We start from the raw sequence: 17,913 nt of genomic DNA, 5'->3' as shown, positions 1-17,913 counted from the left end.
CGCTGCCTCTTGATTGTTTTTCCTTTGAAGCTAGCCACTGTGCCTTCCCATAGACGCTCTTGATGCCTTTGAATCCCTTGTGGCAGCAGTTTCAGCGAGCCTTGAACTAAGATCATTTATCACCGCTAGCTTGAATGCTAACCGTCATATTGTTTACCCTTTGTGAGGGTCTGTGAGCCAATGGCATGCTATTCGAATAGAGCATAATGCATCTCTACTTTATAGCTTGCAAAAACCTTTTCTTGTAAACTTTCTTATTCTCTAAAATTACTTGGAAATTGTTGTGAAAGTTTGTACTTTAATGTACTTTATGCTCGACAAACATGGTCACTAAATGAGAGTATTTCTTCTGTTATCACTCTTAATATCATGACTGGATTGCATCTCTTGAAGAAAGTATAACCCTATTTAAATATCAGTAACAGCTTTTGTCTTATTTAGCCTACTTCTGCACCGAAGAAATCAGTGCTAACTCATTTTTCTGCACTCCTCTCTCCAGAAACAATGCTTCATAATTATTAAATGTAAATATAGAATATCTTCAGTGATGGTTTTAGAAATAAAATACTTTTCAGTTACCATGCATACCTGTAAATAAGTCTTCAGAAACCAGCTTCTTAAAGAGCATATTTATTATTTTTCTTACAAAACAACCAGTAAACAAAGATTTAATAAGAAATAACATCGATGATACAGTGATTAAGATATATACAGCAAGAAATACACGACAATATAAAACAACCAAATAAATAAATACTCGTACAGAGGTTTGGGTTTGTAGTGAAGAACGTAAACATGATGCCTGTACAGTCAAAATAAATCTGAGAAGTAGTATCTTTAAAACAGGAATAAAACAGCTGCTTAAGAAGTCCCAACATAAAATGTGTTTTTAATGCATTAATGAAGTCTTTGGGCAAAAATAAAGAAACTTATCAGGTCATTTGTGAAGTTATTGGTGGCACTTTTACTAGCCAGGGTTCCTGCAGATCCTTGATTGCACATTTAAAATTTAAGGCCATAAAAAGTCTGATTTTACCAGTGAGAGTTCTTAGATTTTAGAAGGCAACCTTGTACTATTTCAGTCATCTTCCTCCACAAATTCTTCCATAAATATTCAACATAATTCAGGGAATTCCGTATTGGATGTTCTAAAACTCCTGGGCAATGACCCCCACATCCCTCTCTGATTTTCCATGACTCACTGTGATTTAATAAATACTGTTGCAAAACACTGGTCCACTTCTCCAACCTCTTGGCTACCAAGTTGCCCACTTAAAAATCCTTCTAGCCCATCCTTACAAAACGCTTTACTCTGCTTTTTAACAGTCAAACTGTTTGAAATCAGCTCATCACTCCTTTACCATTGATAAATATCACTGTGATGTTGATAGAATAGAGGCCTCACCTGGTCTGGTGAACCAAGAATCTCATGCCTTTCATTTTTGATGGTTTATCAGGCAAAAAGTGGTGCTAATTTTTCTCAGGTCTTAGAAAGTCTTTATCAGATGTTTAAAAACATGTAGGAACCCTGACTAACAGTAATGTTGGATATTGATATGTTGGGTGGAATTTCCTGCAGACTTTGTTCAAGAGGAATCAGTGTCACATTAACTTAGCTTAGCACAAACACTCAAAGCAAAGGGAAACTGTTAGCCTAGACCTGTGGAAAACAAAGCAGCACAGCTGCCTTTTAATCTGTCAAAGCAGTTTGAAAATATCTGGCTAATCAGTGTCATTGTCATATTTAAATCAGAGACAGATGCCGTAGTTGGAGATTTAACTGGATAGAAAAGTTCTTATAGCTTCTGAGAGCACAAGAAGCAGTGTGTTAGGTTTTGTTTGTATGCTTTCAAATGTTCCCCTTGAATCCTGGTTTATTTTTACTAACACTGGCTCTGTTTTGGGCGCTTAGACATTGAAATCTTGAATCTTTGGAGGCCCACAGGGTCTTATTCATTTCACAGTGAGGAGAGTTCAGGCCTTTTCTTTGGACGGTGCTTGTGCTGGTAGTTGTGGATCTTGGAGGTTTTTTCTGTGCAAATTGGACTGGAACAGTTTGTTGTTTGTAGGAGAATCTCAACCTTGGGAAATGGGAAGCTGCAAGAAAAAAAAAAGCATGAGGTGTGAAATTGCAAAATTGCATTGCTTTGTAGTGATGTATCATTCACCAATGAGGCAGCGATTTCACATGGACGACTGGACTCAGCTCCTGTTTAAGACCCAGTTTCCCATCCTTCCATTTTTGTTGTTTAACCCTTAAAAGATCCCAGGGACATTTGTGCCATTCAGCTTTTTTATGTTCAAGCCATTTTGGCTGTGCTGAATGAATTTAGCTCAAATTTGCATATTAAGATATCTGAATTTAGATATTAATTAAAAAAAATATTTAGAATTGTCGTCTCAGTTCCTTAAATTAGCCTAAAATGGCTAAGCTGCACAAAAACCGACACATTTCCTCTTAAGGGCAAAAAATGTCCCATTGAAAATGACATTTTTGATCCCACATTTATTTTAAGATAAACAAATGCATTCCTTTTTTTGTTAAGATTTCATTTTGGACTACTAGCTTTCACTTTTGATTTTTATATTTGTCCACCAGATGGCGCTGCTTTTCCCATTGAAAGCATTCAGCAAAATTTCACACTTTTTACTGGTTTCTGCCACACTGCCTTGCTACTGAATTGATAAGTGTATGTAGCTGTTAATGTTGGATAATGTTGCCTGTGCAAAAAAAGAAAAGAAAAAAAAATTGTGTTTATTTTATTGGAGTTTTTGTGATTTTTTTCCATTAAAAATCTGGAGTTGCGTAAACATACTGGCCTTTAAAGGGTTAAAATCCCCCAAATATAATTAATATTTGATCTGTATATTTCAGGCTGAAATGGTTTTTAAAGATTGGCTTGTTTAAAGTGGAAAAATATTTATAAATTGTATTTTTATAGCTGATTTTAGTAAGCAGACATTTTCTGGTCCTAAAGGAGAAATGCATTAGGAATTCTGAAGAGTTAGTGTTTTGTACTGTGGCCCAGACAGAGAGTCGGTTTCATCCAGCCTCTAGTTGCTGCCCTTGTGGGACATTTTGTAAAATAAAAACATGAGATTGCTAAATTTGGCGGATTTAGAAGCGCCAACCAAATGAAGCATGAATGAGCTGTCTCTTTTTGCTGAGCTGATCCAAATGACTCTGATCACTAAAAATAGCCTGAATTCCCATCACAAACACTTCCAGCTTGGAAAACCTCCTGCTCTAATTGCTAGAGCTCCCACCCTGATACAGATGTAAAATTTTCTGCCCTTTTCTTCCTCCAGATACAAACACGGAGAGTCTGACTGTCAGATGTTTGCTCAGATTTGTTTTTCTTTGAAGCCTCGCAGACTCTCAGTTCAAATTTATTTAGCACAGCTTTGTTCACCGCGCCTCCATACATCCTCATCTGTAACTGGTCAGTTCATGAGATTGGATGCATTTTCACGTGTTTCCAGTTTTCTCTGTGTGCACGTCTTCTGACTCACACATGTGACCCGACCCAGACTGGCTGGGGAAAATGAAGCAGTAAAAATGACTGAAATGTTTGTGCATTTCTTTCCCCAGACCTTATTGGTGAACTCTGCAGCCAAACATTTGTGAAAACTCTAAGTTCTTACCCGTTTTGAACAAAGAGAGCCTGAGAATCCGCTCCGGCAGGCACAGACGTTTGGTCGGACACACCGGCTACCGTAGAGACACTTTTGTTCACAGATAGCTGGGAAAAACAAACAGATAAGGCAATAATGTGGTTGTTTAAATCAGCCATGATGGCCTGAATTTAACACAACAAATTTCTTCCAGGATCATTTGATTATCACAACCGCAGGACAATCAGAAACAAGGCAGCCTGCCGAGTAGGGTTGCCAGAATTTCATTACTTTAAGATACCTTTCAATGCCATCTGTTTCTAAGCTGTTATTTTGCTAATTCAATTGAACCTTAGTATGCATGAGTGCCAGAGTGCATGAAAAACACTTAAGAGAGGAACTGTTGAAAATCTGGGTATTGCGACAACACAACAACTGAATGATGTAAAGATGATGGTGGCTAGGGATGCAGCAGTTGTGAAAATCAGGATCAGTGCTGACGCTGATGTTTAAGACTCCCCATAAGGGGGGATAAAGGGAGCCCAGCCAAATGGGGGGCCCATGGAGGTCAGCAAAACCATGGTCCATTGTAAAGTCTAGCTGTGATTACCATATTTATATCTAATCTGAATAATTAACACGTTCAAAGCAACAAAAATGACTTTTTAAACAGAGACCCTCAAAACAGAAATACCAGAAATTGTGAACAATATGGAGGGGCACTCTGAACTAAACCATTTGGAAAGAAATGTCAGACTTCACAGCTAAGCCAGGATAACAGAGAATAAAGTAGAAGGAATTGAAACAATGTAAAGAGAAACAGAAATAGCTGCAGAATAAAGGCGAATAAACTGGCAAAAATAGATTAGAAGTGACAAAAAAATTGCAGAAATATGGGATGCAAAATTGGTGAAAGAAGGGTAAAAAATGGATAGATTTGGCAAAAATGGGCCTATGGCAGCAAGGAAATGACAAAATTGGTATAAATTGTGGTAAAATGGTGAAAAGAAGTTAAAAAAGTGGTAAATGGGTTATAAGTGGCAAAAATATGAGGTGCAAAATTAGTGACAGAGTGGTAAAAATGGGTTAAAAAGTGCAGAAATTGGCTAAGATTTGCATAAATAGGTGGTATAAATGGTGAAAAGCAGTTGAAAAGTGGCAAAAATGGGTTATAAGTGGCAAAAATAGGTTAAAAGAGGCAGAAAAAAGGATACAGCAACTTATATGTAATAAAGGAAGAGGGTGGAAAAAAATGCATGGTAAACGTGGTGAAAAGCAGTTAAAAGTGGCAAAAATGGCTTGAAAACATGATTTCAGTGGTTATAAAATGAAAAATGGGTGGAAATCAGTGGGGAAAAGTGGTTAAAATCAGGTAAATGTCGCAAAAAAAGGATAAAACAACTAAAATGTGTTAAGAAAGGAGAAAGTGTCAAAAACGCTCTGAAAAATGCTGAAAAGTGGTTAAAAGTAGCAAAAAAAGGGTTAAAAGTTTAAGAAATTGGCTGAGATTTGTCTATATAACTGGTAAAGGGTGAAAAGTGGACATAAGTGACAAAAATGTGTAAAAGTATCATACATTGGCTCATGGTGACAAGAAATTGGCTAAAGGTTACATAAATGGTCGGTAAAAACAGGCAAAAATAAGTTAAATGCGGTAAAAAAAAAGCTAAAAAGAGGCAAAAGGAAAAAGCAACTAATAAGGGTTAAGAAAGGAAAAAGGTGGCAAAAATGTGATGCAAAAATAAGTTAAAAGTGGCATAAATTGGTTTGAAGTGGCAAAAGGATGGAAAACATGGTGAAAACTGGCTATAAAATTAAAAAATGGATAGAAATAAGTGGTGAAAAGCAGTGAAAGAGTTAAAAGAGGAAAAAAGGATACATCAAGTAATTTGGGTTAAGAAAGAAAAAAGTGGTAAAATGCTCAGTAAAATGGTGAAAAGCGGTTTAAAGTGGCAATAGCTGTGTTCAAAGTAGCAAAACTAAGCTAGTACGACTATGTTTGTCAACGGGCCTTTTATTGGCCTGTGCAGATGTCAAAGCAGTGCATCTGTGAATTTTAAGGTAAGGCCTTAATGTTTGTGTGTATTTTGTTGTTATACTCACGGATCTGACACAGCATTCCCTGCCACCCTGGGGCGCAGTGGCAGGTGTTTGCTCCGACACATTCTCCTCCGTTAAGACATTTTTGTAGGCAGCTCGCTGAAAAGCAACAAAACTTCACCTCAGAGCCAAACCATCTTTCTGTCTTTCCATGTTTTAAAGAATTTGATGTCTAAGATTGGTGTTGGGGAGTTTTTGGATGGTCCTACTCTGCTTGTGAATCAGGTAAAGTGAGGCAGATTCAAGGCTGTTCTACAGGTGTTCACAGTGATGTATCATGGGATCTGACAGCTAGGCCAGGACAATGATGAGCCTGTAAATGTGAAGAATCTGATCTTATCTGATTCTTGTATCTTGGCACTCACGTTTATCGCATCTTTTCCCTCGCCAACCCGATGGACAATCGCAAACATCTGGACCGACACAACGGCCGCCGTGCATGCACATGGGCTCGCACACACCTGCAGAAACAAAGAAGTTGGAGTTTTGCCTCTTTGTTAAGAGAATAGATGGGTGGCAGCAGTATACTGTAAGGTAAAAGCATCAGGAAGGAGAAGACAGACTTTTCTCGCATCTCCTCCCGGTGTATCCCTGCAGACATGAGCAGACATTGTTCCTCATACACAGACCGCCGTTCTTACAAGGAGGACTGCAGACCGCTAGAGGAGGGTCAAAAATACACTAAGTGTTAGAGCAGCCATGGGAAACTTAAATTCCAACCTGTATTTTACCCCCAAACTGTTCAGTGGATGCATTAAATTGAGCATTTACCGTTCTGACACTGTGCTCCGTAGAAGCCGTTTGGACAGTCGCAGAGGTTCGGACGGACACATGAACCTCCGTTTAGACACATAGGAGAGCAGAGAGCTAGAGGCCGGGAAAAGCATCAGTGTTAAGAGATTAAATCACACAAAAGATGACATTGAAATAAAGTAACACACTCACCAGTCTCACATGAAGGTCCGGTCCATCCTGCAGGACACCTGCACTCATCTGGAGACACACACTGGCCTCCGTTGTGACAGTGGCGACTACAAACCACTAAAATTAACCGAAACAGTCACAGGAGTAAGATTAGAAACACTGGTAAAACAGCATAATTATAGAAAAATAGAAAATCTGATTAACAGTGAACTTACTGGTCTCACATCGAGGCCCGACGAACCCGTAAGGACAAGAACAAGTCTGGAGTCCAACACAGGTGCCTCCATTTTCACACGGTAGCCTGCACAGAGCTGCAAAGAAGCAAGATGTATACGCTGTCAGTCTTTGGGAAGATTCCCCTTTTTCTATCTTTTTTTTTTTTTTTTTGAACACGCAGATGTTTTTAATTTTTTAAAAATTCTGCTGCCAGGAAGATCTTAATCAAAACGGTAACAAAAGATCTCACCTACAGAAATTAGCTACTCTCTACTGGTATTGCTTGCAGCATGATACAAAAGCCCGATTTTAACAGTTTTTCTCCCGCAGCCCTACATGAAACCAAGACATTGGTTCATTTTGTAGTAAATGCACCTTATGGAGAGCAGTTTTTTCTTGAACTGAGTCCTCAAGTTCTAAAGAGAAGTACCCAGAGGAGGTAGGTTGAGCTGAGCAGCGCATAACTCTACTTGACTTGGAAATGTCTAGTGGGACCACACCTCTTTTGGGTTGGAGGACAGGGAATGCTTGACTGACAGAACACGCAGCCAAAGACAAAAATAATTGTAGACCATGATGACTTACAGGGTGTCCCTAGCTGCCCACAGTGCAAACCAGCATCAGCAACAAAGTCTAATTCATTACATTGATTTCAGTAATATCTTCCTTTCTGTCGCTTGTTTCAAAATGGGCAAGGAACAAGAATAAAGGGAGATGACAAGGTACCAGGAGTGTTGAACAAGTACCGACTTTATGCATGATTTTTTGGGTGTTTATCGCCTTTATTTGATAGGACAGATGGGTAAAGAGAGTGGGGGAGGACATGAACTAAACAGCACCAGGTGGGAGTTGAACCTGTGACAAGTGCATCATTGACTTTAGCCTCTGTAAAAGAGTTTCTGCAGTACCTTTAACACTGCGATACTCCCGTAACAAAAGTGCCTTGGTGTTGCCTTTCACTTTCCTCAATCACAGATCTTGTTGGCTTGTTTTAAAGAGTGGAAATAGTTGTGCATTAATAATGTCAGATAAAACGCTCCACAGATTTATTATTTTTACAAAGGGAACTGAAACTTACTGGGCAGAGACTGAAGGATTCAACAGATGCAATGAGGACAATGAGTAGGCAATGCAATGCAATATCTGCTGTTTGCATGCTGTTAACTGCTGTTAACTAAGCAGAACAAAACCTGAATATGATACAGCAACAGAATGGCAGCTTTCAGTGCAGAAGTTCAACCTAATGCATCTTCATGAGGCACCTATGACAGTATAACTAATTTGTTAAACCATCTGTGACTGGATAAACTGTGAGGAAGAGGCATACTCTACCTTCTTGACATGTCTCTCCATGAAAACCTCTCGGACACTGGCACACACCTGGAGCTATGCAAGCACCACCGTTCTTACAGTCTGGCTCACAGATTGCTACATAAAGGGGGGTAGAAACATTACAAGAGATGTCAATTTAAAGAGATTAAAGGTGGAACTTATAAACCAGTTATTTGTTTACCTGTCAGGCAGTTGGATCCAGTGTAGCCCGGTTTGCAACGGCATGTATTGGGCGCAGCACACTCCATGTTCCTCCCACACATGTGCCTACAAACAGCTGGAAAAACAGACAGGGTTCAGCAGTTTGGTTTCTATTTCTGGCCCACAAATGTGGCTTAAAGATCAGGGATATCATCAACCACAAAAAAACAGAAAAAAAAAAAAAAAATCAAAATGAGGACAAATCACAGGAGTTTTGCCTTGTGCTTGTGAACGGTACCTTAGGAAAATTTGGGCATTTGCAAAGTAATAAAGATTCTTCAGCTATTCAGAAAGGACACTGGATTGAGTCAGACACTGAGGAGAGAAAGTGGTGAATATGTCATAAAAGAGCCTTAAGTTGGAGTCACATTCAGGCTACCCGGCAACAGCCTCTGCACGTGGGGCATGAATCTCAGCCACTTGGCTACTGGCACTCCAGCAATCTTCTACTGAATTTGGAGATTTGGATGGAGCTTTTTATTTAGGCTCTCAAAGTGTTTCTTGAAATAAATCTTGTCCCTCAAACTTAAGGTTTCTTCCAAGTTTAGGTTGTTTTATTCATGAGTAAGAATGTCCTATACAGTGAATGAGAATTTAAGAGTTGCAGCTCTACCTCTACAGGCTCTTCCATCTCCGATATATCCGACAGGGCACCTCCCACACTGGAAACCTCCATCTGAAGCTGGTTCACACAAAACCCCAGGAAAACACGGCCGATCAGCGCAGGTTATCAGTTGTTTTTCCGCTGTTGTAGCACTCCTAACCGCTGGTGGGATGGCAGTGGCTCTTAGAAGCTGGGGTCCAGTATAAACGGTCTTTCCTGGCATTGTCAAGGTCAATGCTGGCAAAACGTGTGACGACTCCGGACCTTCAGATCCAGGCTCAGCTTCATCTCCGTCTGCAGAGAATTCGGACTCAGATAGCGAGTAGGACAAAGCAGTGAGGGCTGCTGTAAGAGGGAGGGCTGGTTTCTGAGGAGTCCAGGGTTTGGCTTGAGTGGATGAAAGGTGGTTGAGCTGGGGTGGGGTTGTTTGTTTGGGTTGAACTTTGCCAGAATGGGTCGACAGGCGAGGAATGGCTGGTGTAACCCTGGCAGATGTGCCAGCAAAAGCTTCTTGGGAATGCTAGAAGAAAATCATAAAATAAAGGAGAGAAGATGGCTTGAATTTCAACACTACTCTTGGTAAAAACAAACAGCTTACCTTGGTGATTGTCACATGGGGTACCGTAAAATCCCTGGAGCTGGTAATACTGGTTCTGGTGTACATCCTTGGCTCTGTAATTTGTCGGGTCGTGTGAGTGTTTGCAGTGATGTGGAGGGCGCTCACTGATGTCCTGGGAACATCTCTTGGAGCAGTAACAGCTTCTCTCCTTCCTGTACCGCCTCCTCTACCTGCAGCAGGGACCTGGCGTGGTGAATTATCTCTGCTCGCTCTGGTGACGGCCACGGACAGGTGTTTGATACCGTGTCTCGAAGGTAAGATGGGCAGGTGGAGCTGGGAGACTTTGCTGCTGCTTCCGTACGGGGATCGACTGGTCTTAGCTGCGGTCTGCTGCTGGGGAAGGTGGTTGGATGCTGAGGAAGACAAGGAGGGAGCAATGATGAAGGAAAATGGAAACACTCTCAAATCACAAAGTAGTTCCTTAGGCTTTGGGGATGCTGGGGAGCCAAACACCTATGGCTGATCAAAAGTTCTACCACTTAAGCAGCCATTGAATCATTTGGAAATACAACTTGCAACATTACCCAAAGGATAGAGGCTTGGCAAAGGGGCATTTAGAGATCCGTCAAGTTTTATGCAGAGAATGTCCTCAACAAAGTCAATTGTTATAATGACATTAGCTTAAAAAACAAACCCAAGGTCTGGGAGCAACAAATGAAGGCATGCTGCTGCGAAAGGAAAGGAAAATTTCTCTGACAAGTGGGATTTTGTAAATGCGCTGATCTCAGTAGAACTCCTTGTACCATTTTTGCAAACTTCTTTAAGTGATTCATATCTGGTTTTGGACCAACTGACTCATCTGCAAAACCACTTTACAATGCCTTGTGACTTTCCAGACCAACACAATCCACAGTACAGGGGATTTTGTTTGGGATAAAACTGTCTCCTGTAAGTTGTTAGCAACCCCCAACGACTCAGAGAGGAAGTAACCCTAAGTAAATTTCTGCTGAAATACTGCGGTCAGGAAACAATTTAAAAAGCAAAGCAAAAATAGTGCTTACTGCACCCCTGTATCCTTTAACCAAACTGATTTATCTCCTACAGTAAATGATGTTCCTCCAAAGCAAAAAAAACACATAAAACTGCAACAGGAAAGCCAAAGTCATAAGAAAAAATAAACAATGACCCTCAATGGTGTCACAAAGTGGAGTCTATGTCAGAAATCAGTCAAAACAGAGAGTGGAGAATATTGAATGGTTTTGAAAATGTTAATTTGATTGTCAGGCATGAGATCTTCAAATCAAAGCATAAAGGCAAATGGGTTTTAAGAACCGAAAGTCTATAAGTAACAAAATAAAAGGTCCCTTACCTGCCTTGGCATTCTTCATGCAGACACGTCCGTTGCCATAAAGCCCAGGAGGACATCTTCCGCAGACGTATCCGACATGTGGCGGCCTGCGGTTGATGCACTGGACACCAGGGAAGCATGGCCGACTGGCACATGTAGCAGATACATTTACAGGCAGAGACTGGGCAGGTCCTGCAAGAGACAAAGACGGTTAGCAATTTTTATGGCCCATCTAGTAGTCCTTGGCAACTATTATTTCCAAAGAAAGCACAAAAGGACAATAAACTTATCAAGGTGCACAACAACAACAACAAAAAAGACTTGCTTAACGGAAGAGTCCACACTTATAACCTGTTCTTTTAAGTAGTTTCATTTCTAGGCAAGTCGAATCGCATCCAATATATCATTGTATAAAAGCCTGATTTCACGGTTGGTGCTCTAAAACGGCATGAAATTTCAAGCATCACCTACCTGAGGGTGGTCTAACATTTCCATGGGGCAGGGCTACAGATGGCGTCTTGGAGATTGTGTTGCTAATCGTTGGTGGTTCTGGTTTGACTTGGTTTGGTGTAGTTCCTGAGATGTTCTTTAAAGTGTCTCTGTTGGTAGTGTACGGGTTGATTAGGATTCCTTTGGTTTGTCTTAAAGCACTGGTCTTCGTCTGTGGTAAGACTGGGGGAACTGCTGTGATGCTTCTGTTAGACCCTGCTTTATTCTGGTTCAGACTTGTTCCCAGAGTCTGTCTCCATGCTGTGGTCTTAGTTTGGGATTGTTTTGGGTCACTTTGTAGGGCCGACTTCCTCGAGTCATCCCTCGTCTGTTGGGAAATCCCACTTGAGGTTTTCCGGAAAGTTTCTGTCTTCATTTTGTGTGGTTGGAGCAGAACATCTGGTATCTTGTACACTGTAGTTCTAGGAGCAGATGTGGGAGAGACGGCGACAGGCCTGACAACAACTGAAAGAGGAAAGACACCGATTATATGAATGAAGATTGCCATATAATTCCTTAATCTTGATCACACGTTTCAGTGAACCAACAACAAAGTGATTGAAGAATATACTTTAGCTATGAAAGTTCAGGAGGTTGCTCAAGATAAGACAGACGCCTAGTTAGAGATAAGACTTTGGAACAACTTTTCAACAAGGCATGATTACAACTTAAGAGCTATCAACACATGCTAAAGCCAGGAGTGTAGCAGGAAACAGTCAGTGATTGACCACAGGCTGCAGACATGGCAGTGAGTCAAACCCAGCTCTGATTTATCAGAACACGAGCACTGCCAACATTTCTATTGCTTAAATCTGATACAACGGATACAGATTATATTGTCATGAAACCTTTAAGTCAAGTTTCTCTGAGTTATTGACTCCTGAGCCTCAGCTTTTTTCCATCTACTGAGATCTTTTAGAGTTTTCCCATGTATTGGTTGGATGGCAATGAGTTCTTTCTTGACATCCCTCCCCCCAGCTGGTCCTCGGAGATGCTTGGGTGTTCCCAGGACAGAAAGGATAAAGAACCCCTCCAGTGAGTTCTGAATCTGCTCAGAGATCTCCTTTGGGTTGGTTGTGCCTTGAATGGGTACTGGCTCTTGACCGAGCCTTGTAGGGGTCATTCCTAAACCTAACCATTTTAGAAACTAAACCACATACCTGGTAAGGATTAGTAACCAACTCTGCTTGATTACGTTTAAAGAAAATATTGCCATTTTGGGGCTCAAGATGGGATGCAACAATGGAGCCCTATGCCATTGCAACATCATTGTATAAAAAGCCTGATGTCACTGTTGGTTTACATTGGAGAAAAAGGGGCACCAACTGATAAATTACCATGCATCATTTGTTTGGCATTAAAACTGCATCTTTTTTTTTGGTTCAGCTTCTTTTTCACCACAATGGTCAAGAATAACAGCCACAGTTGGGTGAATGCTGCACCTATCCATATGTTAGTCTTACTCCATTTTCCCTTACTTTTAAGGAATTTACTTGAGCAGTATTTCAAGATTTAGACAGACATTTTTTGTGTATTTCATGCAGTTTGAATCACATTAAATTGCACATGGTTTGCCCATACCAGGTGACCTTGGTATACCTTGGTTTGTACTGTCTATTTCAAGGTACTTTGAAGTCTTAACTCCAATCTTGCTCTTTGTTGAGTTCAGTTTGGATCATAGCATTTGATAAAGCACTAAACTTGAATAAAGTCTTGATTCCCTTTGGCCTGACCTTAGCTCAGGATTTAGATTCAATAAAACTTGTCCCTTTTTCTTTTGATTGCTGCCTGGATGTCATCACATTTTGGCACATTACCCAGACAAAGAAAAACAGCCATTAAGGATATTTAGATTTACAGCAAGCTCCTGACAGCTCTTGTCTTACAACGTTGTTTATTTCTTGCACAAACCTGGAGAAGGAGGTTGAGTAAGTTAAGGAAAAGAACCTTTGCATGCGGAGATAAAAGAGTAGGCAGCTGATAAAGTTGTATGAGGAAGTCCAAGAATTTGTCCTCATGAGTCTACTTTTCTTGAAAGTCCAATAAACCTGACAAAAAATGAAAGACAATGACAATAATTCATCATGTGCTGTGAGCCAGTTTCATCTTAAGGGAAAGTAACGTCTCAAAGCATGTGACATTGTTTTCTTTTAGCCAGAGTTAAAGATTATTAATCACTCAAAGGAAATTGCAACTGATATCTTCTTTAGCTTTCTGTTCATTGCATTAAAAAAGTAACAAATTGCCTTTTATTCTGTGTTTTGTTCATTAAATCATAGTTTTCTACTAGCAAAAGCGTGTCTAATCATGTCAGATATCATGCAAATCACAAGTTTCATTTAAGAGTTATAGTGAAATGCAGAGATAACGAATTGCTTCTTCAGTAGGAGATGGCTTAACTGTGTCACTTCCTGTTGCCAGTAGAGGTGCAACATCAAAAGATGAAATTTACATTTGAATATATAGAGGGGCAGACCTTGATCGTACATGTGAAATTTGAAGGCAATCAGATGCTTGGTGTAAGAATTGCACATACTTCCTGTCAAACTGGCAGGATATTGAAATTGCTAGCCATCGCCAGTGAAACATCTTTCTATGAAATATATCTGTGTTTTGACCAACTATTGAGGCCTTTCTTTCAAAATCAGGGCTCAATAGGTTAGGCACGATAAGAGGAATAGAGATATAACCCTTTTTTGCCACTTCCTGTAGCCGTTAGGGGGCGCTATTGTGAGATGTTTGCATGTGGGTGTGTTCATTGTGATCCCGTTGTCTTGCAAGAAAGAGCAGAAGATCACAGAATATTGTAAACTAAAGTTTTAATAAGTCAAAGTAATTTGGCACCATCAAAAATGCCTTATTTTGAAATTCAGACAAAGCTTGTGGACTTCCTGTTGGGATTGGGGCAAGAGGCTTTTTTGTAGGTCTTATGAAGACCAATATGCAGACCAAGAATAATAAGGCTAGGCTGGATTGTGTCCGTGGGCTGAATAGTTAAAGTGAAAATTTAAAAAAATGCAAAGGCAAAAATATTCAATTGCCAGAAGGGGGAGCTGTGACAAAGTAATGATTTTGATGCATCAGTGCATTCAGGATTAATGTGTGATCATCACTTTGAAGTTTGATGATAATTGACATAAGCATTAACAAGATATAAGGCATTATTGGTGTATTTTCACTGTAAAAAAATATTTTTAAAAAGTAGTTTAATTTGGGTTCCTTTCAAGGCCCCACCCTACGGTGAAAACTCACAGTTCGCACAACTTTAGATCTCCAGGTTGTCTAATATGAACAAGAAAATTCTGGAGTCAATAGGATGAAATCCCTCTCACTAGTTCGTTATTTTTCGTCTAATCGTGATACATATGTGTACCGATTTTCATGTACGTAGCTCTTACCTGGTCCCCTATCTCAAATTTGGCACACCTGTGGGACCCCTGCTTGATGGACTTTCACAATTCCACCAAAATTTCCACTGAGGGACAATTTTTTTGGAAAGTTTGACGAGTTTTTAACCTTTTTAATGCCACCAATTTAGTAATTCTTACACCAGAAAAATTACACACACATATACAGAATCGTGGGAAATCATGTATAGACCTATTGTCTTAGGGTTTTCTCAGTGAAACAGAATCTAAGTTGATTTTTGACTGCGGTAAATCGCATATTTCCTGGCCGTTCTTTGGAGATCTCCTAAGAAAAAGGTTGGGGACGACTGCCGTAAAGGAAGGAAGATTCATGCCATTTTCCACGTGACAAGATGAGCACAACATGGCTTATAGAAAGGTCATCATTTGAGCAGGATTCTCTTGTTTTCATGATCACAGGGAGCAGTGAAACGTGTGAATGAGTCAGGCACCACTGCAGCCACTAAAAATCTTTATATCAGCGCCAATGGTCAAAAATTAGAGCGATTTTTCAGATTAGATTGCTTAGAAAATCAATCTCAGAAGTAAGCACAAAGCAACATCCTTGAAATGGTTGCATAAAGAACCAAAATCTTCAACATAAATCAGTTGTGCTGGCAACTTATTAGCTCTGATTTTGAGGGGCTAACAACTTATGCATCCCTGCACCATTTATCCATAATCCCCTGCAGATTCAAACCTGCTGGGAAGTGTTTACTATACGGCAGCTGTGGGCATTTAAACTACTGGCTTTATGAATGTCAGATCAGAACTGCAGCTATTACTGTTGTTTTCCACATCCTTAAATGCAAGTATACAAGCATAACTGAGAGATCAAGCTAGCTTTGAGCAGGAAAAATAATAACCTCTCATCTCTCCTCCCACAGTTGGAGTTTTTTTAAGGAATAACCTCAAATTGAGCACGTGAGGGGAGGCAGTGTTATCAGCGGCCATCAGCCATCTGGTTTCCATTCACTCACAAGTCCTGCATCCCCGCTCAGTGATCCTCAGAGACGAGCGTTCACCTTCACAGTCTGGGCAGTTAGCTCCAGTCTAATCCAAAGTATTTAACTTTGCACAACAGCAGAGCAATCTTTAAATTTTCAAGATGAATGCAAGTAATCACAAAGACTGCTGGAGCCAACGACTAGCTTCCAACGGATGAAACAAATGATGGAAAAGTGATTGGAAATGGGGGAACTAATAGAAAATGTTGCTTTTGGATGCTACAGAAGGGCTGCACTATCTCAAAGAGCAGCTGTATCTCATTAATGCTTCATGTTATGTGTGTTAATAAGATCCAGGTTTCAGGAGAGAAGCTATGTTGTTGAGTTCACAGGATAAACTCTACAATTAAATGATGGCAGTTTATTAAAAATAATGATCTACAGACCTTTGAAAATTAAGTCGTAGAAGAAAATGGGTAAGTTATTTTTATATTTTGATTGAGTGTGATTAGAAGACATTTGAGTTCTTGCTTATTGTTAGAAAGGCTAAATATGAGGTGAATTTTTTTGGCTTTTTTCATTGACATCTGTTTGTTATCTATCATCCAAAGAACCTGCAGAAGGTTTTATGTTTTCAATTTATTCCCATGATGTTACGATCAGGGTGTTTTATGTTCTTTGTCCATCAGACCTAAAGGCTGGAGACCAGATTCGCTGAACTTGTAACTGAATATCTCTTCAAACATGTTGAAAAAGATCACAGCTTTTCAGGTATTTAAAGGTACGGTATGGAGGATTTTATAAAGTCCAGTTCAGACCAAAGATTTGATATGAAGGGAGTCAAAACTTGCAACCACAACAGCTGTTCTGCAGCTTTCTGAAAGCCTGTCAGCTCACGCCACTGCAACTGGAGACAACTATGTATTGTTTTCATAGGGATAACCCCAGTAGCTTATTTAAAGCTATTTCTCATACAGTAAATCACTGAGTAATAAATCTGTACAAGGTAATGTACATTAACTGTATTTTTCTGTATTGTTATCATCATCGCTGTGAATGCTGACTCCGCAAAACCCAACTGATTCAGTGTAAAATATTCTGCCAAATAAGGGCATGATTGGAATAAGCTTTCAAAGACATGTCATTCAAACTCTCACAGATAATCAGTGATTTCCAAAAAAAGCTGAGACTATTAAAATTAAGCCCAGCCCAGTGCTGATGCTTGACCAGAGTTACAGCTGGTTTGGAGGGGGTTCAATGAAGGAATCGCTTGTTTTTCCACAGGCTGCATTTGGCAACGACAGCTAAGTCACCATAAACTGCACCGTGCATTTCCATTTTCCCTGAAAATGAGTGCAGAAGTCCGCGCAAGTGATAGTGGTGTTGTGTCGCTGTTAGCTTTTTTTTTAACTTTCCCTGCAAACTACATGGGTTCAAAAGATTTTTGTTGCATGTTGGGACTGTTTTAAACACCAATCACATTTGTAAGGGAAGGTAAATAACTTAATGTTACTATTCTTATGAACACTGACCCCTTTAAAAACAGGGCTCTTCCTTGTTATTGATTGTAATACCGCACACAGCCCCGACGTGGTCCAGCAAGGAGTTGGTGCCAAGCTAGAACCAGTTTTTCTTTGGCTTTTGAAAACCAAAGAACTGGTGCTACATCAGGTTCTAGCTCCGAACCAGCACTGGAACTAGCTTGTGACTTCATTCAAACTTAAAAATATTCCCAAGACAAGAGATTAGGCTGTTTCTGTATGATCCAGCTTCTTCATATCGTGCAGCAATTCTTCACAGCAACCTTGCAAAGTTGACTCCCTTTTTCAGCCTTTCAAGCCATTTTCCATTCACTTCAATGGCAAGGAAGGCTCAGACTTGCTCACACTAACATGAAATTAACAGGATGAGTTTGCTCATGCTCACTTGTACATGTTGTCCCATTTCCCAGCATCCCTTGAGGGCACGGGCCACAGCTGTAGGAGCCGAAGTTGTTGAAGCACTGGACGCCTGGGAAACATGGCTTTCTTTCACACTCGTTAATATCTTCTAGACATGTTTTACCTGCAAAAATCACACAATCAGGATGCAGTTTTTGCTTTTAAAACAACAACTCAGATTAAATTTCTTCGTCTGCAGCTTTCTAATAGAACAAAGGCTTTTAAAGGAGC

The 17,913-nt window shown here is 40.1% G+C and overlaps 1 protein-coding gene across 1 annotated transcript in view; it reads right to left on the bottom strand.

Annotated features, from left to right (window-relative positions):
- Positions 1-731: 731 nt before the first annotated feature.
- The window catches only part of si:ch211-246m6.5 (von Willebrand factor D and EGF domain-containing protein), a 44,830-nt gene continuing 27,648 nt past the window's right edge, over positions 732-17,913 (bottom strand). Inside the window, exons 19-33 of the mRNA XM_041781900.1 lie at positions 17,669-17,806; positions 11,371-11,853; positions 10,921-11,091; positions 9,591-9,964; positions 9,002-9,512; positions 8,369-8,464; positions 8,188-8,283; positions 6,855-6,950; positions 6,661-6,756; positions 6,487-6,582; positions 6,279-6,374; positions 6,081-6,176; positions 5,719-5,814; positions 3,646-3,743; positions 732-2,097 (exon numbers count right to left, since the gene is read on the bottom strand). Of these exons, the coding sequence (XP_041637834.1) occupies positions 2,077-2,097; positions 3,646-3,743; positions 5,719-5,814; positions 6,081-6,176; positions 6,279-6,374; positions 6,487-6,582; positions 6,661-6,756; positions 6,855-6,950; positions 8,188-8,283; positions 8,369-8,464; positions 9,002-9,512; positions 9,591-9,964; positions 10,921-11,091; positions 11,371-11,853; positions 17,669-17,806 (2,564 nt within the window). The 3' untranslated portion in view covers positions 732-2,076. The remainder of the gene's footprint in view (positions 2,098-3,645; positions 3,744-5,718; positions 5,815-6,080; positions 6,177-6,278; positions 6,375-6,486; positions 6,583-6,660; positions 6,757-6,854; positions 6,951-8,187; positions 8,284-8,368; positions 8,465-9,001; positions 9,513-9,590; positions 9,965-10,920; positions 11,092-11,370; positions 11,854-17,668; positions 17,807-17,913) is intronic.

Source organism: Cheilinus undulatus, linkage group 24 (assembly GCF_018320785.1).
Source record: "Cheilinus undulatus linkage group 24, ASM1832078v1, whole genome shotgun sequence".
Classification (NCBI taxonomy): Eukaryota; Metazoa; Chordata; class Actinopteri; order Labriformes; family Labridae; genus Cheilinus; species Cheilinus undulatus.
The sequence above is the reverse complement of the archived record's forward strand: the minus strand, read 5'-3'. Positions and strand labels throughout refer to the sequence as shown.